The 21,251-nt window shown below is 65.0% G+C and overlaps 3 protein-coding genes across 9 annotated transcripts; 2 read left to right on the top strand and 1 right to left on the bottom strand.

Annotated features, from left to right (window-relative positions):
- Positions 1-1,059: 1,059 nt before the first annotated feature.
- KLHL17 (kelch like family member 17) lies at positions 1,060-6,907 on the top strand. The gene is made up of 12 exons (XM_060141808.1): positions 1,060-1,284; positions 2,133-2,392; positions 2,480-2,601; positions 2,760-2,981; positions 3,459-3,575; positions 3,756-3,969; positions 4,243-4,387; positions 4,472-4,639; positions 5,059-5,147; positions 5,230-5,303; positions 5,503-5,684; positions 6,023-6,907. The coding sequence occupies exons 1-12, from the start codon at positions 1,172-1,174 to the stop codon at positions 6,249-6,251; spliced, it is 1,935 nt and encodes a 644-aa protein (XP_059997791.1). The 5' UTR covers positions 1,060-1,171; the 3' UTR covers positions 6,252-6,907.
- Positions 6,908-7,054: 147 nt separating this feature from the next.
- PLEKHN1 (pleckstrin homology domain containing N1) lies at positions 7,055-15,238 on the top strand. Of its 5 annotated transcripts, XM_060141814.1 has the most exons (16): positions 7,055-7,817; positions 7,917-8,016; positions 10,508-10,654; positions 10,741-10,821; positions 10,944-11,016; positions 11,315-11,442; positions 11,548-11,643; positions 11,754-11,834; positions 12,603-12,678; positions 12,797-12,945; positions 13,070-13,207; positions 13,404-13,544; positions 13,709-13,840; positions 14,022-14,231; positions 14,493-14,541; positions 14,624-15,238. In XM_060141814.1, the coding sequence occupies exons 1-16, from the start codon at positions 7,735-7,737 to the stop codon at positions 14,737-14,739; spliced, it is 1,800 nt and encodes a 599-aa protein (XP_059997797.1). In that variant the 5' UTR covers positions 7,055-7,734; the 3' UTR covers positions 14,740-15,238. The 5 variants fall into 5 exon arrangements, with proteins under 5 accessions (XP_059997797.1, XP_059997795.1, XP_059997794.1 ...); XM_060141812.1 differs by lacking the exon at positions 14,493-14,541; XM_060141811.1 differs by having other exon boundaries at positions 11,315-11,643.
- On the bottom strand, positions 15,210-20,613 carry PERM1 (PPARGC1 and ESRR induced regulator, muscle 1). Of its 3 annotated transcripts, none has more exons than XM_060141807.1 (4): positions 20,299-20,613; positions 17,190-19,337; positions 16,506-16,565; positions 15,210-16,244 (listed from the first exon to the last, which is right to left on the bottom strand). In XM_060141807.1, exons 2-4 carry the CDS (start codon positions 19,195-19,197, stop codon positions 16,159-16,161), a joined length of 2,154 nt encoding a protein of 717 aa, XP_059997790.1. In that variant the 5' UTR covers positions 19,198-19,337; positions 20,299-20,613; the 3' UTR covers positions 15,210-16,158. The 3 variants fall into 3 exon arrangements, with proteins under 3 accessions (XP_059997790.1, XP_059997788.1, XP_059997789.1); XM_060141805.1 differs by having other exon boundaries at positions 16,506-16,631; positions 20,299-20,593; XM_060141806.1 differs by lacking the exon at positions 20,299-20,613 and adding an exon at positions 19,692-20,286 and having other exon boundaries at positions 16,506-16,631.
- Between the last annotated feature and the right edge of the window lie 638 nt (positions 20,614-21,251).

Below are 21,251 nucleotides of genomic sequence, written 5' to 3'. Positions count from 1 at the left end.
CACACACACCCCCCCCGCCCCCCCCATGGGTTCCGTGAACACGTGCCTGTGAGGATGTCAATGCATTGACCACGGAAAAAATGCATGGGGGGAAACATGTGTCAGAGAGGACTTCTATACAAAGAGCTCTTAGAAATCAATAATAAAAAGCCAACAATCTTTAGTAGAAAAAACAGACGAAAATAGAAATGGTGATGCTATAGATGAGCTGTTTGCGAATTGATAAATGACACTCTGATGAGGATCAGAACGATGAGAGCCGTTTCCACGTCACTGGACAGCCCCATAGCACCTGCGCTGGGGGAGCCAGAGGGGTGAGACAGCGGACAGACCCGAGCACTGTTACTGAAACCAGGTTGGCCAAATCTCCCTGAAAGAGGATGGCTGATATTTCAGTCCAGCGAGTCCTCTACTGGGAATTCAGCTACGAACACATCTGCCTAAGTACCCAGGCCGGCCCCGGCGGGGACAGCCACTTTTGCTCTGCCCTATCTGTGGAACAGCCTGCAGGTGCAAAGGCCCGGAGGCTGGAAGGTTGCCTTGGGGAAGGAAGGAGGTGGGGAAGCCAACCTATGCCCTCCCCTCCCCCCACTCGTCCTAATGGCGGAGGTCCGCGGGCCTGGACAGCCAGATCCCAAGACAGGGGACCCCACAGCGCCCAGGGCGTGCACCCCACCCCCTCTCCCGCTCTGCAGCCAGCGTCCAGATCAAGGCCAGACGGCAAAGTGGCCTGCGTGGGGTTGGAGAGAGGAGGGCAGACGCGGCCCCCGGCTGGCTCAGGTCCCAGGGGCATCACGTGGGGCCATTCGGCCCCCCAGGAGATGCGGGGCCCCGAAAGGGGAGAGGGGTGCTTCTTGAACGAGTTGAGGCGGGCGGAAGGTCCAGGAGGTTTCTTGGGGATAGGCGGCGGGCGGGGCCCGGGGGGCTTCCTGGAGGAGGAGGCGGGCGGAGCGCCGAAACATTGGGAGGATTCGCGCGCTACGCGGCGCCCCCGAAACCTCGGGGGAGCGCGGGAGGCGGAGCGGGCGGCGCCGAGAAACAGCGGCTGCGGGCAAGCGGCGGGAGCGAGGAACGCAGAGCCTGCCGCCACCGCCGAGCAGCCCTCCAGCCGTTCGGCGTCCGCTTGTCCGAGCGTCCTCCGCGGATCGGCGGCGGGCCGGCGGCCGAACCCATGCAGCCGCGCAGCGAGCGCCCGGCCGGCAGGACGCAAAGTCCAGAGCACGGCAGCCCGGGGCCCGCGCCCGAGGCGCCGCCGCCGCCGCCGCCGCCGCCGCAGCCGGCAGCGTGAGTGGGCCGGGGGCCTGGGGACCGTGACTGGCCAGGGCCGAGGAGGAGGGGGGAAGGAGGGAGGGAGGGGCGCGCCGACCCTGGCAGGCTGCCGGGAGGGGGCGACCTCGTGCCCCGCAGGCTCGGCCCTACCGCGGAGGGTCCAGGTCCCCTGCGTTACCCGCGCACACATTCGGCGCGGGGCAGGGCGTCCCGAGGAGTCTGCTCCCGGAGGCTCTGTCCCCTCCCACCGCCCTTGAATTCCGGCTGCGCCGTTCAAAGACTCGGGCGGCCTGTCTGAATGATGGGGGGTTGGCGGTCAAGAGAGGTCACACTTGCTGGTCGGTGTAGGGGTCTGCTTCTGAGACACCGGTCAGTACGGACCGGTTTCACCTCGTGCACTTCCCTCATGCCCTGCCCGTGCCGAGAACACCGGACTCTGATGGGGGCACGGGAAGGGTTGCCAGCGATGGACAGAGAGCCTAGTCGCGAGGAGGGTCTAGAGAGCCGGGTTCTTCATGGAGGCCCCCGGGCGGAGGGAAGTGTGGTGCTTGATTTGAGCAGGGGTCGCGGCAGAGGAAGATGTACAGGTTCAATGACGGACCGGGGTCTGCCGTGGGATCCGACCTCACTCTGGTAGCAGGTTGGAGCAGAGTCTAGTTGGGCTCCCTGGATGCGAGGGAGCAGAGTGCGGTAGCGCCTGGAGAGCAGGGGAGGTCCCGAGGGGAGTGGGTCCTTGATGGAAACCTGGTTCGGGCTGCTGGGGGCGGGTGGCCTCCTGGGTGCCCAGGCCCTGCCCAGGGTCTCAGGGGTGGGTGAGCAGCTCCCTGCAGAGCACACCGTGACCAGGCACTGCCCACCTACAGCCCCGAGGCAGAGCGTGCCCGGCCCCGGCAGGCCCGGCCCACGGGCCCCATGGAGGGTGCAGTGCAGCTGCTGAGCCGCGAGGGCCACACCGTATCCCACAACTCCAAGCGGCACTACCACGATGCCTTCGTGGCCATGAGCCGCATGCGGCAGCGCGGCCTCCTGTGTGACATCGTCTTGCACGTGGCTGCTAAGGAGATCCGGGCACACAAGGTGGTGCTGGCCTCCTGCAGCCCCTACTTCCACGCCATGTTCACAAGCAAGTACTGCCCCATCGGGTCCGGGCACTTGGGGGACTCTGCAGCTCTTCCAAGGTGGGGACCAGCCTGACCTGCTGTCCCCACAGATGAGATGAGTGAGAGCCGTCAGACGCATGTGACGCTGCACGATATCGACCCTCAGGCCTTGGACCAGCTGGTGCAGTTTGCGTACACGGCCGAGATCGTGGTGGGGGAAGGCAACGTGCAGGTGAGGTTGCCTCACCTCTCATGTCCTGTGCCGCCACCGCGCTTGTGCCTCTGCCCCCCGCGCCGCCAGCATCCCCTGTACTGCTGCCGCCCCTTCGGCCCTCACGTCCATTTCTCCGTCCCTGCTCCCCTGGCCCTCTCTCCCACCTTGCCCCATAGACTCTGCTCCCGGCCGCCAGCCTTCTGCAGCTGAATGGGGTCCGTGATGCCTGCTGCAAGTTCCTGCTGAGTCAGCTCGACCCCTCCAACTGTCTGGGCATCCGGGGCTTCGCCGACACACACTCGTGCAGTGACCTGCTCAAGGCGGCACACAGGTACGTGCTGCAGCACTTCGTGGACGTGGCCAAGACTGAGGAGTTCATGCTGTTGCCGCTGAAGCAGGTAACGTGGCAGCTGGAGCACAGCCTGGACCTTGACTCGGACCCCAACCCTGACCCAATCGCCAGACCCCAGCACCAGCCTTGGCCCCCCGGCCCCCATCATCTGGGCCCATAAGACCTGGTCTTTTGCCCCTTAGTCTTTATCTCCAGTCTCTGACTGACGTTCCAACCCCGCCACCCATCCCCTGGGAACCCCCCACCCCCATTTTCTAACCCCACACAAGCTATCACCATTGATACCTGACACTCTCCTCTTTTGATTACACACCTGCCCACAGTCTCCCGTGCCTGGTTCCGTACTCCCAGGACTGCTCTGGAGCTAGGCCCCTGGAAACTGAGTCTGTGACTCCTGACCCTGCTTGGGTCTTCCTCATAGGAACACTGGGCCCCCTTGGACTCTCCCTCCCAGGCACCTTCAGGGCTCCATGGGTCCCCAAGCCCCTCCCCAGATCTCAGGTCTGAGGGTCCCCACCCCCAGGTGCTGGAACTGGTTTCTAGCGACAGCCTGAACGTGCCTTCAGAGGAGGACGTCTACCGTGCCGTCCTGAGTTGGGTCAAGCACGACGTGGATACCCGGAGGCAGCACGTTCCTCGGGTGAGGCCAGGCGCTGGGGGGCCTGCGGTGCGTGGGAGGGGATGCAGTGACTGAGGATCAGGCGTGCCTGGGCCCTTCTGTGTCCAGAGATCCCACAGGGGTGATGCAGGCATGTGTCTTGAGGAGGGTCCAGGACACATGAGCAGGCCCGACCATAGCAGGCGTGCTACCACACCCCAGCTGATGAAGTGTGTACGCCTGCCCCTGCTGAGCCGGGACTTCCTGCTGGGCCACGTGGACGCCGAGAGCCTGGTGCGGCACCACCCAGACTGCAAGGACCTACTCATTGAGGCCCTCAAGTTCCACCTGCTGCCCGAGCAGAGGGGCGTCCTGGGCAGCAGCCGCACCCGGCCCCGGCGCTGTGAGGGCGCTGGCCCTGTGCTCTTCGCTGTGGGTACGCCCACCCGTCCCGTCCAGTCCCCCATCCCTGCCCTACGCCCTGTGTCCCTACCCACAAGCCCAGCACAAGCCCCCCCACCCCGTGCCGAGGCCACCCTGCGCTCACCCCACACCTGCTCTTCCATCCACCGCGGTGTGACCTGCTCACCAGTCACTGGCCCCACTTGCCCTTGGAGCCTCCAGGCCCTCAGCCTCGGGCTGTGCTAGAGCCTCCTAGCCCACTGTGTCCCTGGCCCCTTGTCCTGCCCCATCACCTCCCCCTGCCTAGGTGGTGGGAGCCTGTTCGCCATCCACGGCGACTGTGAAGCGTACGACACACGCGCTGACCGCTGGCATGTGGTGGCCTCGATGTCCGCGCGCCGGGCCCGGGTGGGCGTGGCGGCAGTCGGGAACCGGCTGTATGCCGTGGGCGGGTAAGAGTGGGGGCTGGGCTCGGGTCAGGGGCTTGGCATGTGCCCACTGGGCCAACCCTGACCGGCAGCGAACCCCTCCCCTAGTTACGATGGGACTTCAGACCTGGCCACCGTAGAGTCCTACGACCCTGTGACCAACACCTGGCAGCCTGAGGTGTCCATGGGCACAAGGCGCAGCTGCCTGGGTGTGGCTGCCCTGCACGGGCTCCTGTATGCAGCCGGTGGCTACGATGGGGCCTCTTGCCTCAACAGGTAGTGGCTGGGGTCAGGGCCGGGTGGCCTTTCAGGGTTGGCTTAGCAGGTGTGGCTGCACCAGGACCGCAGAGGTCCTGCCTGAGGGGAACCAAGGGGGACCCTGCCTGAGTCAGGTCACCAGGGTCCCCTGTGCCTCTTCATCTGGGCTAGCCCAGTGGCCCCTTCTTTCCTCTCTGGCATCCTTCCCACCAGGCCAGGGGCTGGGCCCAGGTGGACACTCGCCCAGCATTATCCAGGTAGCCTGTGGCCTGTGTCCACCCAGCAGGCCCTGCTTCCTGCTCCAGTGGGACTCTGGGGTCAGCCTCCGTGACTGCCTAGCACAGAATTTTAGTCATTCCTCGGGGGAGGGCAGGTCGTGGGGCCGGGACTGCCTTTCTGCCACTGCTCAAGGTCAGCAGCCGTCCTGGTGTCTACAGTGCCGAGCGCTACGACCCCCTGACGGGAACATGGACGTCGATCGCCGCCATGAGCACCCGGAGGCGATATGTGCGCGTGGCCATGCTCGGTGGGTGACTGCTTTGCATAGCTCCCACCCCAGGGACCCCCGCACACAGCAGGTGCACCATGGGTGCGTTGACTCTCTGCAGATGGGAACCTGTATGCCGTGGGCGGTTATGACAGCTCGTCACACCTGGCCACCGTGGAGAAGTATGAGCCCCAGGTGCGAAACACCCCAATCACACATTCCCCTCCCCAGAGCTACTTCGGGCCATCACTCTCTGGCCACCCCCATCCCCCGGAGGGTCATCCCTTTACGTCCACCCTGTCCCACAGACATCCCACCCTGGACTAGAGTCCTGCACGTGGAGACGGAGGGAGGCTGGTAGTGGGTCTGCCCCCAGCCCGTCCCTCCACCGCAGGTGAGCTCCTGGACGCCCGTGGCCTCCATGCTGAGCCGGCGCAGCTCCGCGGGTGTGGCGGTGCTGGAGGGGGCCCTCTACGTGGCTGGTGGCAATGACGGCACCAGCTGCCTCAACTCTGTGGAGAGATACAGCCCCAAGGCGGGTGCCTGGGAGAGTGTGGCACCCATGAACATCCGAAGGTGTGCTGGCCCCCACACCTGTCACCACCACAGCGGTCTGCACCCCCGACCCCGACAGATGTGTCCCAGGCTCTCACCCCTGCGCGGCGTGTGCCCCCACCTCCTTCCCAGGTCTCTCCCTCCAGGGCCCCGCCCCCACTGCTCCAAGGCTCCGCCCCCATCATGCCAAGGCCCCGCCTCACCGGCTCATTTCCCCCTCCCATCCGTCCCGGCCCCATGATACCTCCCAAGGCCCCGCCCCCTGAGGCTCCTCAGATGTCTACCGCCCCAGACCCGGCCCTGCGCCCTCCTCACCCCCAGCCTCGCCCCTTACCTCTCCCTGTCCGCCCTGCCGGCAGGAGCACACACGACCTGGTGTCCATGGATGGCTGGCTGTACGCCGTAGGGGGCAACGATGGCAGTTCCAGCCTCAACTCCATTGAGAAGTACAACCCGAGGACCAACAAGTGGGTGGCCGCGTCCTGCATGTTCACGCGGCGCAGCAGCGTGGGCGTGGCAGTGCTCGAGCTGCTCAACTTCCCGCCGCCCTCTTCGCCCACGCTGTCCGTGTCGTCCACCAGCCTCTGACCCGTGGTGCGGCTGCGCAGAGACCCGCCCGCGGCCTCCCACGTGCCTTAAGCCCCCTGGGCCCAGCGCCTGCCTCCCCTGCGCGTGGGGCGGGGCTCGGCCCCCACCAGGAACGTCCGGGGCCGTCTGTCCAGTCTCCGCGCGTCTAGGCCGCGGCTTTCTGTGTTCCTTCCTCGGTGTGTGTTTGTGTGTGCCGTTTATTTATTCACTCGTTTATTTATTGACTGGTGGTGAGCAGGCTGCAGCTGCCAGTCTCTCCGTTTACTTTTAAAGTGTCCTGTCTCTGGGACCAAGCTGCCCTCCTGGGTGTCCTCCCACCGTGCTAGGGGCACTGGGGAGCGACAGGGTGGACACTGGCGTTGCCCGTGGGTAAGGGGCCAACTTGGACTCTCTAGACCTGGAGGGACCGAGGGGTGATGCAGAGCACTTATGCGGGGGGACTTTCTGAGCAGGTGCAGACCCCCAGCCTGAGCTGTGCACACCTCCTTGCCTCGCCCAGCCAGGCACACTCCCGGCGGGGGCGGGCACGAATCGGGCTTCCTTCCCATGGCTGTGGTGTCATTTCTGGATCCTGCACTGAGCTGGGCACACGTGCACCGCAGGCCGCATACAGCAATATGAGCCCCTTGAACAATAAACACATTTCCTGGGCTCTGCGGGCCTGTGGCTGAGTGTCCATCTCTGTCTTCCAGGGTCCCGCCTGGGGTGACCAGGAGGGCCTGGGGTGGCTATGCGGCTGGGCCGAGATGCTGTGTTGGCACCTGGGGGCTTGGAGGCCGCACCATCACATCCAGGGGCAGGGCTGTGGTGGCCGGTGTGTTAACTCCTGGCTATGCGTGGCATTCCCCCTCACCATGGCTGTCCCAGGCGCACCTGGGAGGGTCATGACCTCCCTCCTGGATTCTGGTTAAGCCTTGGGGACCCTGACCTTGATCTGGGGTGAGGATTGGACTGAGGCAAGAGAGGAGGCTGCGGGAGGGTCCTGGCTTCCCCTGACCCAGTTGCAAATTCCTGCTTCAACAGCTGAGAGTCAGCACACAGCCCCCTGCAGTCACTGGTGACTCAGCAACAGGCATTTCGGTGGAAACAGGATGTGTGCTCACACGGTGGGGAGGTCTGGAAGGGGATGCCTGGGCTCACGGAGCTCCAGCTCTAGGCACCCCCAGTCTGATGCAATCACAGTCTGGCCTGTGGGCCCCCTCCTGTACAGACTGGGGACTCTTCACTGGGCGGTGAGAGGAGGGGAGCCTTCCCTGCCCCCCGCTGGCTGGCGTGTGTGGAGGACCCCGGGCAGGGAACTGAAAGGCTCAGCTCAGCCTCAGGTGGGGGCCAGGTCCCTCCCAGAAAGGCTCCGCCTCCCCGGCCCTTGGGTACAGGGCAGGCTGCCCCAGAGCCCCGCCCCAGGAGGTGGGGCAGGAGGCTCGGGACAGAGGGACCCAGACCTGTCGACCTGCTCTACTCGGGCCGGCTGCCACCGCTGCCCATGGGGAACAGCCACTGTGTCCCTCAGGCCCCTAGGAGGCTCCGAGCCTCTTTTTCCAGAAAGCCCTCGCTGAAGGGAAATAGGTGAGGCGGGGCAGGGTACAGCCGCGGCCACTCGGTCACAGGATCTCCCTCAATCTGCCTCGGGGGCCAGGCTGTGAGCACCCCTTCCCTTGTTCCCAGAGAGGACGGCGCCCGGAAGCTGGTCGGCCTGTTTGGCACCGAGGCCAGTCCGGATGGGGACACCACTGCCGACAAGATCTTCCGCTTCATCCCTGGAACGGTGAGCAGCCGGCCAGTGAGCCCTGGCTCGAGGGGGCGTGGCAGTGGTGGTCTGCGTGTGACCGCGCGTGTGTGTCCTGCCTGTGCTGGGCCCGGGGTCTTCCCCGTCGGACCAGGGGAGTCAAGTCCACGGCACAGGGAGGAAGTAGGTGCAGCCCTGCCCTGGGAAGCTCATCGGCCGAAAGTCTGAGCAGAGTGAAACTGAGGCCCGGCCCTGAGTCAGTGGGGCGGTGGGGCGGGGCCTCCACGCCTCGCCACGTGCCAGCCCTGCCTGGGGGCCCTGGTGTCCGCCCCCCGCCCCGGGCCCGGGCCCAGGACAGCGTGTCTGGGCACGTTGGAGCTGGACGAGCACGCGTGTCTTGGCTGCTGCCGTGTGGGCACGGGTGTCAGGCTGGTGACAGGGCCATGAACCGCCACGCCCCCCTGTCACTCCGAGAGTTAGGGGCTTCGGGTGCACAGTGAGCCGGCCTCCCCCCTACCCTCGGCCCCGGTTTCTCCAAGGGGTGTCCCTTCAGTGTCCACCGCTGCCTCATCCCACAGCAGCCCCTGCGCCCCGCCCCCAGGCCCTGCCACAGGGACATGGCTCCCAAGCGCACGGCAGGCCACCCCGAGCTGAACGCCACCCCCAAGCCCCTGCCCAGCTGGCCGAGGGGGAGAGACACCCGCCCTTTAACCCAGCATGGCAAGGGGCGGGGCAAGGCTCTGCTGTGTGCAGAGGCCCTGGGGTGTGAGGGAAGTGACCCCCCAGGTCCTTGCCCCAGACACAGCTGCCCTGCGCCCCTCGGTCCTCACAACAGCTGGTGTGGGCTCCCAAGCCAGCTTCCCAAGTGTCCCAGTCGGGCTGTCCCCTCTCCTCCTCCCTGGGGTGTCCTGGGCTCCCTGTGGCCAAGTGCTGGCTTCAGAGACCAGGCTGCCTCAGAGAAGTGGACAGAGCACTTCCGACAAGTCCCAGGCGGCATCCCTCTGTGTGGCCGCATCTCACACCACAGCTCCCTCTGTCCAGGCCCCGCCTGGGCCGGGACATGGCAGCTGGAGAGGGGACCCGGCTTGCTGAACCTCTGGGAGTGGGGCCGGGGGAGGAGCCAGCGCTCCGCGAGCCCTGCCCGGGTGTGGGTTCTACACCCACACGAGAGCCTGCCCAGCCACGGCCCCAGGGCTGAGCCCAGGCCACAGGGCCAGCTGCGTGGCCCTTCCTGCGCTGTGGCCTGTTTTGCATGGGTCCCGTCCGGCATCATTCCCCGCACTGGGTGTGGGTGCAGGAGGCCCCACCCAAAGGCAGGGACGCCAGCAAGCTGTGAGTCTGTCTGTTCACATTCCTGGGCTTGCCCAAGGGGTGCCTCAGCTTGGTCAGGGCACAGCAGCCCCTGCCAGCTCCCCAGCACGCCCTGATCCCAGCCCTCAGCCCCTCCAGCCCCAGTTCGGCGCCCGTCCCAATCTGACTCCATTCTGACAGTCAAGCCCCTGTTTATAGAGGAGTCTCTGCGTGCCAGGGTCAGCTGTTGGTGGGCGCTCACCCTTCCTGTCTTCAGCAGACAGACACGGAGCCCCCAGCACACTCCAGGCCCGTCCTAGGCCCTGGCCCAGCAACGGGCCCCATTCTCGTACCGTTCTCACCCCATGACCGAGCCAGGTGATAAAACAAAGAAGTAAAAGACAGAGTAAGCCAGACATGGCCAGCGCTGAGCAGAAACGTACAGGAGGACCAATGCGCGGGGGTCAGTGAGGCTAGAATGTTGGAAGGGCACCCGGACAGGGGCTCACAGAGAAGGGGGTCTGAGCCAGGCTCTGGATGGGGTGAGAAGGGGCTGGGCTGAGTGGTCCGAGCTGAGTGGTCCAGGCAGAGGGGGCAGCAAGGCCGAGCTCCTGAGACAGGCACGTGCCTGATGTGAGGGGAGAGGACCCCTTGGTCATTGTCAGGACCTTGGCCTCCGCTGAGAGGGAGATTGGGGGCGGGTGGCAGTGTGCTGGTGGCTTGAAATGGGCTGTGACGGGAGTACTTACACCAGGGAAATTGGCAAATACTACAAATCAGCCCCCCTCTTTCTTGGTAGAACCAAGTTTTAAAATGTTAGTAGCCAACCCTGAGGTGTGGGAGGGATTCGAGTATCGTCTCACCTGGACACCTGAAAACCCTTCTGACCAACAAGTCTTGGGAGGTTGAATAACCAAAATGAGGGAACACGGTTAGGAAATAACGAAGCTAAGGTTGTATCTGCGTTGAACTGAAACCTCGACGACTCCAAGACTAGCGCACAGAGTTCTGTGACCAGCATGGAGGCTGTGTGTGTGTGTGTGTGTGTGTGTCTGTGTGTCTGTGTGTCTGTGTGTGTGTGCTGCGTTGTTTGCATGTGAAGAGGCTGTGAGTGTGGACAGGGTTCTGTACACACGTGTGATGCTGCGTGCGCCTTCTTAACCTGTGTATTGTGAGACTGGGGGCCAGGGCTGCTGGCCGCTGGTCAGGCCCCCTCGCCTGAGCTCTGCCCCCACCGCAGAGCATCCCGAGCCTGGAGAGCCAGCAAGAAAACCTGGAGCAGCCTTTCCTGAGTGTGTTCAAGGCAGGGCAGCGGAGGGCGCCCGTGAGGAGCCTGGGCACGGTTGTGCACTACACCAAGGTCCAGCTGCGTTTCCAGCACAGCCAGGTGGGGGCCGGGCCGGGAGGGGCATGCTTGAGGGCCACCCCAGGGCCTGCCCCCAGCCCTCAGACCCTGGCCCCACTCTCCCCCAGGACATCAGCGACTGCTACCTGGAGCTCTTCCCCTCCCACCTCTACTTCCAGGCCCATGGTTCCGAAGGACTCACTTTCCAGGTGAGGGGACATGGGCAGCGGAGGAGCTGGGGGAGAGGGAGAGAGCAGCCCCTTGGGGGGCACGCGGCCCAGTCCTGCTGGGCCCAGTCCCCCAGCCCTTCCCTCCCGCTGTGCTCTGGCAGGGGCTGTTACCACTGATGGAGCTGAGTGTCTGCCCGCTCGAGGGATCCAGAGAGCATGCCTTCCAGATCACAGGTGCGCAGGGGCACGGGGGTGCTGCCTGTGCTGACCTGGCCCCCAGGAGGGCGAGAGCACTAAGGCTGCTCAGTGAACCTGGCCGTTGACCGGCCCCAGGACCCGGGCGGGACTCGGAGCACGTTGAGGGGTCCTGGCCTTTCCTCCGATGGGCACACATGCGTCTGCCGGGCTGGGGCGGAGGGCAGTGGGTCGGGGGCCTCCAGAGCTGTGCGTGTGGTCATCAGTGGCTCCCCCCAACCCTTGAGGAGCCTTTCTTGTGGCCGCTGGTCTAGCCTACTCTGCCCCTCTCCCGCAGGCCCACTGCCCGCCCCCCTTCTCGTGCTCTGCCCCAGCCAGGCCGAGCTGGACCGCTGGCTCTACCACCTGGAGAAGCAGATAGCCCTCGTGGGAGGGGTGCCGCGCCGCCACCCAGCACCGCCGCAGGTCAGTGCTGGGAACCCCACGCCCCTTTCCATCCCCACTCTCCTCCTGCCCTTGAACCCCCTCTCCCAGGGCCCCCCTGAGAACGAGCTCCCCTGGACTCTGCAGCGCAGGCTGACCCCGCTGCGGACGGCATCAGGGCTCCAGGTGGTGGGCACCGCCATCTGCGCCTCGAGGGTCAAGCTGCAGCATCTGCCCTCACAGGTGGGTGGGGGGCGCAGAGGTGGAGGAGGCGGGGGAGGGGTGCAGGCGGCAGGTGGGGGCCCTGGGTGTGTCCCGGTGGAGCCCCTACTCTGCTCTGTGGCCCCTCACAGGAGCAGTGGGACCGGCTCCTGGTCCTGTACCCGACCTCCCTGGCCATATTCTCCGAGGAAGCAGATGGGCTTTGCTTTAAGGTGGGTCCCTCCCCACTGTGGACCCGCCCCAGGGACGCACCCTCTGCGTGGGGGTGGGAGGGGGCAGCAGCTCAGGAGGAACCTGTATTTCGGGGCCTGTTGGGACAGATAGCACTGGCCCCACCCACCCAGCCCGCTGCCCTGGTCAGTCTGGTCTTAGCCTGACGTGGGCAAGGAAGGTGGGTGCCCTGCCTCAGCATCCCGTGTCATCCTAGAGGGTCCTCAGGCACCAGCAGACCCATCACCTGGGGTGGGTGGTGTGGGGGCCCCTAGTGCCGCTAAAAGGGGCCTATACCTCTGAGCAGGCATCTTCCTGGTGCCTGAGGCCTATGCGTGTGCGTGTGCACGTGTGGGCCCGGGCGTGGGTGTGAAGGGCCTTCGGGGCCAGAGCGAGTGTCATGTGCATCAGGGTACTACATTCTACTCTGGGGGTGATCATGGCTTTCAGTCACTGAGAAACACACAGAGGGCTTCCTCGTAATCCCTTCCCACCCACCCCCATCTTAGCGGGTGGCCCAGGGGACCAGTCCCCGACCAGTCCTGTGTCGGCCACTGGCTGGCGAAGGCCCCACCTGGAGACCGGGGGTGAAGGCACCCCCCAAGGACAGACGGGGAGTGCCTGGCCTCCCACGGGGTGTCGGCCTTGGACCTGCCTTGCCCTCTGCCCGGCGTCCGAGTGCCCACCCAGCTCGGGAGGACAAGACGGGGCAGTGGGCACAAGGGTTGCTCCCCCTAACTAAGGCCTCGTCGCCCCTGGATGCCCCGCAGGGGGAGCTCCCGCTCAGCGCCATCCACATCAACCTGAACGAGACGGAGAAACAGATCCGCTCTTTCCTGATCGAAGGTGGGCAGAGGCCAGGCCTGGGAGAGAGGGTGTGAGCCTAGCGCGCACCCAGCTCTGCACCGGGGCTTTGCAGGGGGCCCCCTGCCCGCCAGGCCCCCTCACGGCATCTGTGTGCCAGGCCGTCTCATCAACACCATCCGTGTGGTGTGCGCCAGCTACGAGGATTATGGCCACTGGCTGCTCTGCCTGCAGTCGGCCTGCCGCGGGGACAGGACCTCCCCACTGCCCGGCCCCGAGAGCTTCCCGGGGCTGCGGGTGCCCCCGCAGGTGAGGAGTCAGCAGGGGAGGTGCCGCTGGGCAGCGGTGAAACAGGAGGGTGGGCCTGGGCCCGGGGCGGTGGGGGGAGGGGCCCTGCCATCCGGCTCACCCTTACCCACCGCCGGCTGCCCAGGCTGTGGGCAGTGGCCGAGGCTCACTCTCCTCTGACGGACGGACCAGCTGGGACTCGGGGTGCCCAGCACACGCCTCCAACCATACCAGCCACTCCACGCCTGAGTCCACTGGAGGCTGCCCTGCCCGGCCCGCACCAGTGAGTATCTGGGGGGAAACGGGCAGAGGAAGGGGGCGGGGGACACTGCGGCGAGTTTGTGTTGGGGACACCACTGCAAGTAGGGCCCTAGTTCTTCAGGGGAGGGGACTCAGACCGGAGGGGCTCTGTGTAGTCTCAGAGGGGTATGTGGGAGAGGGCCCCGGGGAACATTCTGGAAGGCCCTTGGTCCCCACAGGAGCAAGCCAGCCCTGGCTGCACCAGCGTCGGTGGGCACAAGGCAAAGCTGAGACGGGCCGGCAGCAACCGATCACCCAGGAGCAAGGCCCAGGGCGAGGGGCCCGGCCCAGCCACCCCGCTGCACCTGGACCTGACCAAGGTGGGCCCAGCACGCTGCCCCGGCTCCAGGCATGGCTCTCCCTCCCGCCCTCCATCTCCCCCCGGCCTCCTCGGTCCTGGAGCCACCCAGAGGCTTCTTGCACAGAGAAGGGAGGGCTTGGACACTTCCAGCTCCAGCGGTTCTGTCCTGTTTCTTGCCTGTAGTTGAGGCTGGAGGATGGCCCTGAGGCCCCAGACCATTCTCTGGAGACACCGCACTCCCCGCTCTACGCTGACCCCTACACGCCACCTGCCACTTCCCGCCGCAGGGTCACAGACATCCAGGACCTGGACAAGGTCAGTCCCCTGCTGGGTGACAGAAAGAGCTGGACGCGGCCACAGCCTGAGCTTGAGAGGGTGCCTGAAGCCTGAGATCTGCTCAGGCTGCCACGGGAAGCTAAGGGGGTTCTGGGCAGGGGCCCCTCAGCTGCACGGAGGTCCCAGCCCAGGGCCTCAGTCACCAGCGCTCTCCTGACAGTTCCTCAGTGCGATGCAGAGCTCACTCGGACCTGAGCCCTCGAGCCCATTCCCCTTTGGCCCCGTGTCCGTGCCTGTCTCTGACCCCAGCTCTGGATTCTCCGGCCCCCACTTGCTCTCCGAGAAGGGAGTCCCGCAGGCCCGAGCCTCTCAGCGGCATCGCGGGTCCATCAAGGGCCGGGGGTCCCGGCCCCCAGGCTCCCCTCAGCTTGTGAGTAGCAGCCCCCACCCCGGGCAAGGGGTTCTGCAGCCGGGGGTGGAGAGGAGACCGCATGGGGCCTCCTGGGACCCTGAGGGAGCAGGAGAGACGGAAACGGGGGAAGGGAGGATGGGCGGAGACCAAGGACGGGAGCAGCGGCAGTAAGGGGGTGGGGGCAAGAGGAAAGGTGGGGGTGGGGTCCGGCAGGTCCCTGAGCTGGCCGCCAAGCCGGTCCGAGGGCCCATCCCTCAGACTTGTCGTTGGGGTCCCCAGGTCTCTCCTGCGAGGGAAGTTGCGCCCGAGCCCCCGCCACCTCCCCCAGGTGAGTGAGGGCCCTGCCTCTTCCTGGGAAAGCTCTGGGTGTTGCTTCCTGAAAGCACATGCACCTCTGCCCTCCCCACCAGACGGCCGCCCCCCAAGGAGCTCCAACAGTGCCCGGGACAAAGCTCTGTCACCTTCCCACCAGCGGTGGCCTCGAGGAGCAGCTGAGGCTGAAGGCGGGCTCGTGCAGTGGATCTGATGGCCACCAGGAGGCTGCTTCTCGGGACCACCTGCCGGCATCGACCCTGCAGGAGGGGCTGAAGCAGGACCTGGGGCTTTTTAGTGGGGCCACAGGCACCCAGTATCGAGTCAGGGTCTGACCCCAGCAGGTGGAGGGGGCCTCCAGAACCCTGAGTTACCCTGGGCTCTTGAGGGGTCAGGAGGGCCTCATCCTCAGGACACCTTGGCCAAGGTGACTGGACGCCCAGAGGGGCCAAACCTCGGCCTGCCTCTCAGGGAAGGAATGAGGGAGGGGACTCGGGGTAGGGGCTTCAGCTGGGAGAGGGGGGGATGGCACAGGTGTAAAGGTCAGAGGGCTGAGAAGGTCAGTTAGCGAGAGTCAGAGTATGTGAGGCCAGAGGGCACAGGGTCTGAGACATCACAAGCAGGAGGCAGGAAGGTGGCCTGGGCGCGTGTGAGCGTGAAGGTCGGGAGAAACCGGCAAGAGACTAAACAAGCAAGAAAGAGATTTTATTGGTGCCGTGTGTCCACGCGTTCTGTCCTGAGCAGCAGGAGTCTCCTGCGTCCTGGGGACCCTGTATGTGCTGCCTCGTAGCTGGACGCCCCCCCAGCGCCTAGTCTGGCAGCCCCCTTGCTCCACTACTGCCCGCACCCTGTCCACCTTCCTGTGTCACCTCCGGCTCCTGTCAGCTCTGGGCGAACCCAGGTGTCCCGTCCCTCCACCTGATACCCTTGCCTTCTGCCTCTGCACCTCCTCCAGGGCTCCCCAGAGGAGGGGCTCCAGGCTCTGCCCTACAGACCCCCAGCCTGCAGGGCCCCTCTGGGTACCTGCTCAGCATCTCGGGCGGGAGCCGAGGAGGCCTTGACCACAGACCCCTGGGGTTCAGGGGTTAGAGAGGCCTCAGAGGCCTCCAGCGGCCCAGCCCACTTATAAACAGGGCAGAGGGTCCCTGGGACGCCAGCCCCCAGCCTCAAGGCCCTCTGCCCAGATCTCCAGCTGGGGCCTCGCTGCTGCCCATCATGCCCCTCCCTCCAACAGGATAACCACATAGGATTAGGACTCCAGTTAACTCTGGCTTCAGATAAGCCACAAATAATTCCTTAGCATAAATAAGTAGGTCTCAAACTACGCCAGCTCCGACGGACACCTTGTGCTCTTTGTTGCTAATCTGGCACCTTACTAGCGCCCAGCCCCCTGCTTGGCCTACCCTCCCAGCCTTCCAGAATCTCCCCACTCCCAAGTGTGGAACACAGCCTCGGCCTCGGCCACTGGCTGGACCCTCGGGTGGAGTCCAAGAGAGCCAGGACCAAGGACGCAGGCTCCTTCCTAGATGCCGCAGAACGCAAGGGTCAAAGGGCGAGGCCTGAGGGCAGCACCTCATCCTGAGCACCTGTGGACATTTCCTCATCCTGCGTCTTCCTGGGCGGAGCCTGGGTCTTAGGAGCTGGGGCTGCGGCGGCCCCGCCCCACCTGCCAGCGGAAGTACCGGATGGCGGAGATGGTGCCGATGTTGGCCAGCAGAACTGCAAGAGAAGTACAAGACCTCCTGAGTGCCGGCTCCATTCCGGCCCGGTCCCCACCCTCCATCCACACGGCGGGGTTCTCAAAGGATGGGAGGAGGCCAGCGGGGCGAGCGTGGGTCAGCAACGCAGGAGACCCGTCAGGAGAGACACCTGCGCCTCCCCATGTGCCCCTCACCCCTGCTGGCCCAGCAGCTGGGACACTACCACTGCCCCTCCCTTTGGCTTCTAGACACCAGACCCCCGCCCCCCGGGCCCACAAACCTGTTTTCCAGGCATCTGGGGCATGCAGGTCTGATGTTCTCACAGCCCAGGTAGCGAAGGCTACAAACACCAGGCACATGTCATTCTGGCTGAAGGTAAACGAGGTGAGGGGACCCCGGGGTACCCCTAGGAAAGAGAAGCATGTCCTGAGCTCCTGCCGTTGTCCCACTCAGACGCACCTGCCCTGGGACATGTCTCTCCTGGCCATGTCTGTCCTGAGACATGTCTGTCTTGAGTCACATCCTCCCCGTGATACAGGATAGCGTGTGGCATAGTTGAGTCAGGCTGACTTGGGCGAGTACGTCTGGGGCACCGTTTCCTGGTTTGTAAAATACCGTCCAGGGGGAATGCGAGCCTGCTCTGGCAGGCGGCATGGCCTGAGCTGGAGCTGCCCCAACGCCTGCCTGCTACAGGCTGGGGGCAGGCACTGCTGTTACCTGGGCCTGAACACAGGGCGACTGTCAGTGTGGAGCCAAAGCCCTGCTCGACTGGGGCTGCCCCACCTGGACCGGGTCCTGGGGTGGCCAGGAGCTGGTCCTTCCTGCCCAGATCATCCCTGAGGGCCCCCACCAGCTCGCAACCCAGGGTCCTGGCTTGCCCCTCCCCAGTGGCCCTCTTGGCCCAACTCCCTGGACAGTGTGTACCCAGGTCCTGGACAGGCCATGGGGTCCCCGCAACACACACCTGCTTGCCTGATGGCCGGGGCAAGCTGCTTCGCTGAGGCTGGGCTGGGCCCTGGTGGGGTGCCGCTCCCCACGTCCCAGGGGACTGACCTGGGGGGCTCCGTGGCCTGCATCTGGAGAAGCACAGCCGGCCCCAGCATGCCCCCTGACACGTCCTCCCCGAGGAAGTGTTCGTAGGCCTCGGGGATGGAGATGGGTGTGGGATCTCCTGGTGGAGGGGCCGGCACAGGCTCAGCCTGGAGGGGTGGGGCCTGGGAGTGGCCTTCCTGGTGCCTCGACCTCTGGGTTTGGCCATCTTGGAAGAAGAACTCGCACATGTCCGGCCACTGGACTTCGGCCAGAGCCTGGCTAGCCTCTGCTTCCTCCTCAACGTCTTCATCCTCTTCCTCGATGGTGTCACAAAGGAAGAACTCATAGGCTTCTGGGAGGGTCACCGCAAAGGAGCAGCTGCGCCCAGGCCCCGCTGAGGCAGAGGGGGCAGGGGGAGGCAGGTGCTTCGGGATCCGAGGCTGGGGGGTCCGGGGCCCAACTGCCACAGTGTCCCAGGCTCCAGATGCCCTGCGGCCCCCAGCTGCTGTCCTGGGGGCTGTGGCTGGGAAGGCTGGGCCTGAGGCCTCTCCTGACCCTGGCTCCTCGGGGCTGGGCACAGCCATGGAGAATCGCACTTTCTTCTTCTTGGGGGCTTGGATAGGGCCTAGCGGGGGCTCCCCAGTGCGGTGTCCAGGGGCACCTGCTGAGGGCTCCCCTCTGAGCTTCTGTCGGCCCCCCTCTGGAGACCGAATAGGGCTCAAACCCAGCTTGGCCACTGGGGCAACCTCCAGCTCCGCCACGTCAGGCCCAGCCTCGGGGATGGGAGCAGGTGTAGACACACCCACATCAGACCCAGCCTCAGAAACCAGGTGAGGCAGAGCTGTACGGGGAATAGCCTTCGAGACAGGCGTAGATGAACCCACCTCCAGCTGGACCCCTGGACCTGGCACAAGCAGGTCCACATCCAGTCTAGGCTCGGAGGCAGGTGTAGACAGAGGCTCATCGGGCTGAGGCTCGGAGGTGGGTGTGGACAAAGCCACGTCTGACTTAGCCATTGTGACATCTGCAGAAGCCTCCAGGTCAAGCGTGGGTATAGTGCGTGGCTCAGTTCTGAGGGTCATTCCGATTAGGTCTGTACCCTGCTCAGTGGTAGGGACAGATGTAGACAGATCCACACCTGGCCCTCGCCTGGCCACCTGCTCAGGGGCTTCTGGAGACTCTGGCCCCAGCTCGATCTGCCCAGCTCCTGCTGTCTGCCCTGTGGTCCCCACCCGGAGGCCCTTCCCCCTGGACCCAGCCAGGCCAAGGCCGTCCTCGGCCCCGGCCTCAGTGAGCAGTAGGGAGCCCAGCTGGGTGGGAGCAGGGCCTGGGTCACCCAAGCGCCCACCCGCCTTGGTGCCTGCAGCCCGCCTCTTCTTTTGGCTGGGGCTGCGCAGCGGGGCTCCAGGGCTGCCAGGGGGCCTCTGGGGGGCAGCGCTGCAGCCGGTGGAATCGGGGCTCCAAGCGGGCTCACCCGTGAGAGTAGGGGCAAGACCCCGGGGGGCTGCCCCCTGCAGAAGCCTCTCCCTCTCGCCTCTGGAAGACACTGGCCCCGGGAGGGATGAGCCCTGGACCAGAGGGGCAGCACCAGGGCTGAGGGACGGCTGAACTTCTGGCCGCACGGACACGCTGGGCGTCTGCTGACCGGCCTCCGGGGCCAGCACGGGCTCACACCAAGACCTGCTGACCAGCTGCCGGGCGGGTACCTTCTCCCCCTCAGAGCCAGGCCGGTCACTCCCCCTGGGAGCCAGCTGCCCCTCAGGAAGGGGCAGGGGCCCTGGGGGGCTGCTGCCACTGCTGTCCCTTTGGTCAGTGTCACTGGACAAGAGCTCATGCCCAGAGGCCAGGCCGGCCCGCGGGAGGCCACACTCTGCGGCAGCGGCTGAAAACTCAGCCCGGTCCTGGCCGCTCAGCTGGACGCTGCACTGGAAGCTCTCCATTCTGGGTCAGCAGAGGCACGTGAACCACAGACCAGGCTCTTCATGGGCCCAGGCCCGGGGCCCTGGCCGGCACACACTGCCCACACCCCACCTGCCCCCTGGCTGCTCCCTGGCTCAGGGGCCAGCACTCCATCTCCGTCCTGAAAGAAAGCAGAACAAACAGAATCCAGAGGGAAGCTGTGCTGATCTCAAACCTGATGGCTTCCTGGAGCTAGAACATCCGAAACCCACCTTCCGTGCTCCCAAACTGACTGCAAATGATAACGTTACAGTGACGTATTGCTGCAGTCCTGCATTCAGGTTAGTGAAGTTCACTAAAGAATAGGGTTCCTCATGTTTGAGTTTTCATCCCCAGGAGGAGCTTTCCTCCACAACGTTATGCATTTTCTGTCCAGCTGGGTCAGCCTCCAGCTTTCCTGCAGAGGTGTTGGTACCGAGGCCAACTCTATATACCAAAGCCCATTTCAAGGACCACCCACCAGGGCTCAGTTTACCTGGGCGACAGTCAGCGCCGGACTATCCCAACATGCCTCAGAGGAGCCGCAGTGTCCAGCAGGTGACCAGTCTTTGGTGATGACCTTCCACCGGCCTTGGCTGGGACAGACTGCTGGGCTTCCTCTGAGCTTACCAAGGTCAAGCTAGTGCTGGCCAGAGCCCTCTCAGGGGTCATCAGGGCGAGCCTGGCTCTGCCCCTGCCTGGGCAGGAGGTCCCACAACAGAAATGAGCCTCCTGATTCCCACCAGCCCCCCCGGGGCCATCCTCAGTGTCTGTGCCCCTGACCAGATCTGCCCAGCCGGCAGAGGTCCCCTCCCCGCGTCTCAGTGAACTAAGGCAACCCTACCTGGCTGACACCCCCTAACCTCTCAGCCCCCTGCAGGGGGCTGCCCTTTGGGCCTTGGTCAGCTGCCACTGGACCCAGGGCGGTGGGAGGTCACTCTGGCCAGGCAAGTCCTGAGATGGAGGTGCCTTGAGACCAGGGCACTGCGGCTTCCTGACCCCGCTGCACCTCGTCCTCCCCTCTGGTCCTAGGGGAGGTCCCAGTGGGGGCTGTCTGCCTTGGGACCCCTTAGGGTGGGAATGAGGGGCTGACAGTACTGTACCTGGGACCCCACAGCCAGCCGGGGCAGCGGAGCTGGGCATCCAAGCTGCCTGTCCCAGAGCAGCATGGTGCAGGGCTCGCCACGCAGGCCCCACCCCCATTGCCCAAAATACCACAGCTCCGCAGTCACATGTCTCCTGCCAGGCGGCAGGGTACAGGCCACAAATAGATGGCATTTGAGGGGCTGCCAGCTACGTGAGGGACGCCTTCCTGGTCAGGGCAGATGCCAGTTAGAGAACGCTGACCAGCAGTCAGGCCCACAGGCCCTCCCTTTCCTAAGCTGAAGGCTACCCTGCTGCCCGTCCTGGCCGAAGGCTGCCCTTTCCTCTTCAAGTGGCCCCGCCCACTGTGAAAACTCAGCCCTCCCCACTCCTCCTGTCACCTCACCTGCCGGCAGCCCCCCAAGACCAGCACCTCTCCCGACCTAGGCTCCTGCAAGCGGGGCCCAAGGCGGGGGTGGCAGTGCAGTCTCTCTCTCCAGGAACAGGGGTCTGGTGCTGCCACCTGCAGGTCACCAGGAGGAGCCGGGCAGGAGGCATGGCTTCTGAGAACAGCCCCTTACAGGCATCACCCTGCCCAGTGCCCTGAGCACTTTTCCAAAATGTGTCCATCCTGAGAGGGATGCCAGGAGGATCCTCCTTTACAGTTGAGCTTGGTAAGGCACAGAGAGGGTGAGTGAGTTGTCCATAGCCACACAGCTAGTAAGTGGCAGAGTTGGGCCCCAAAGGCCCTGCTCAGAGCCATCCTGCCCTCGAGGCTGGTGTTGCCTATCCCCAGCCTGGTCATTGTGACACACACCCCTCCGGCTGGGGACAGAGGAGGGAGTAGGGGGGTTGGACAGCAAACATTGAAACTAACAGGTAAATAGGATCATTTCTGACAGCAACACATCTTAAGAAGGACCTAGAGTGGAGAGGAGGGTGGCCTCTGAGGAGGGTCCAGGGGATTGAGACT

The sequence above is a fragment of the Lagenorhynchus albirostris genome, chromosome 2 (assembly GCF_949774975.1).
Source record: "Lagenorhynchus albirostris chromosome 2, mLagAlb1.1, whole genome shotgun sequence".
NCBI lineage: Eukaryota > Metazoa > Chordata > Mammalia > Artiodactyla > Delphinidae > Lagenorhynchus > Lagenorhynchus albirostris.
The sequence above is the reverse complement of the archived record's forward strand: the minus strand, read 5'-3'. Positions and strand labels throughout refer to the sequence as shown.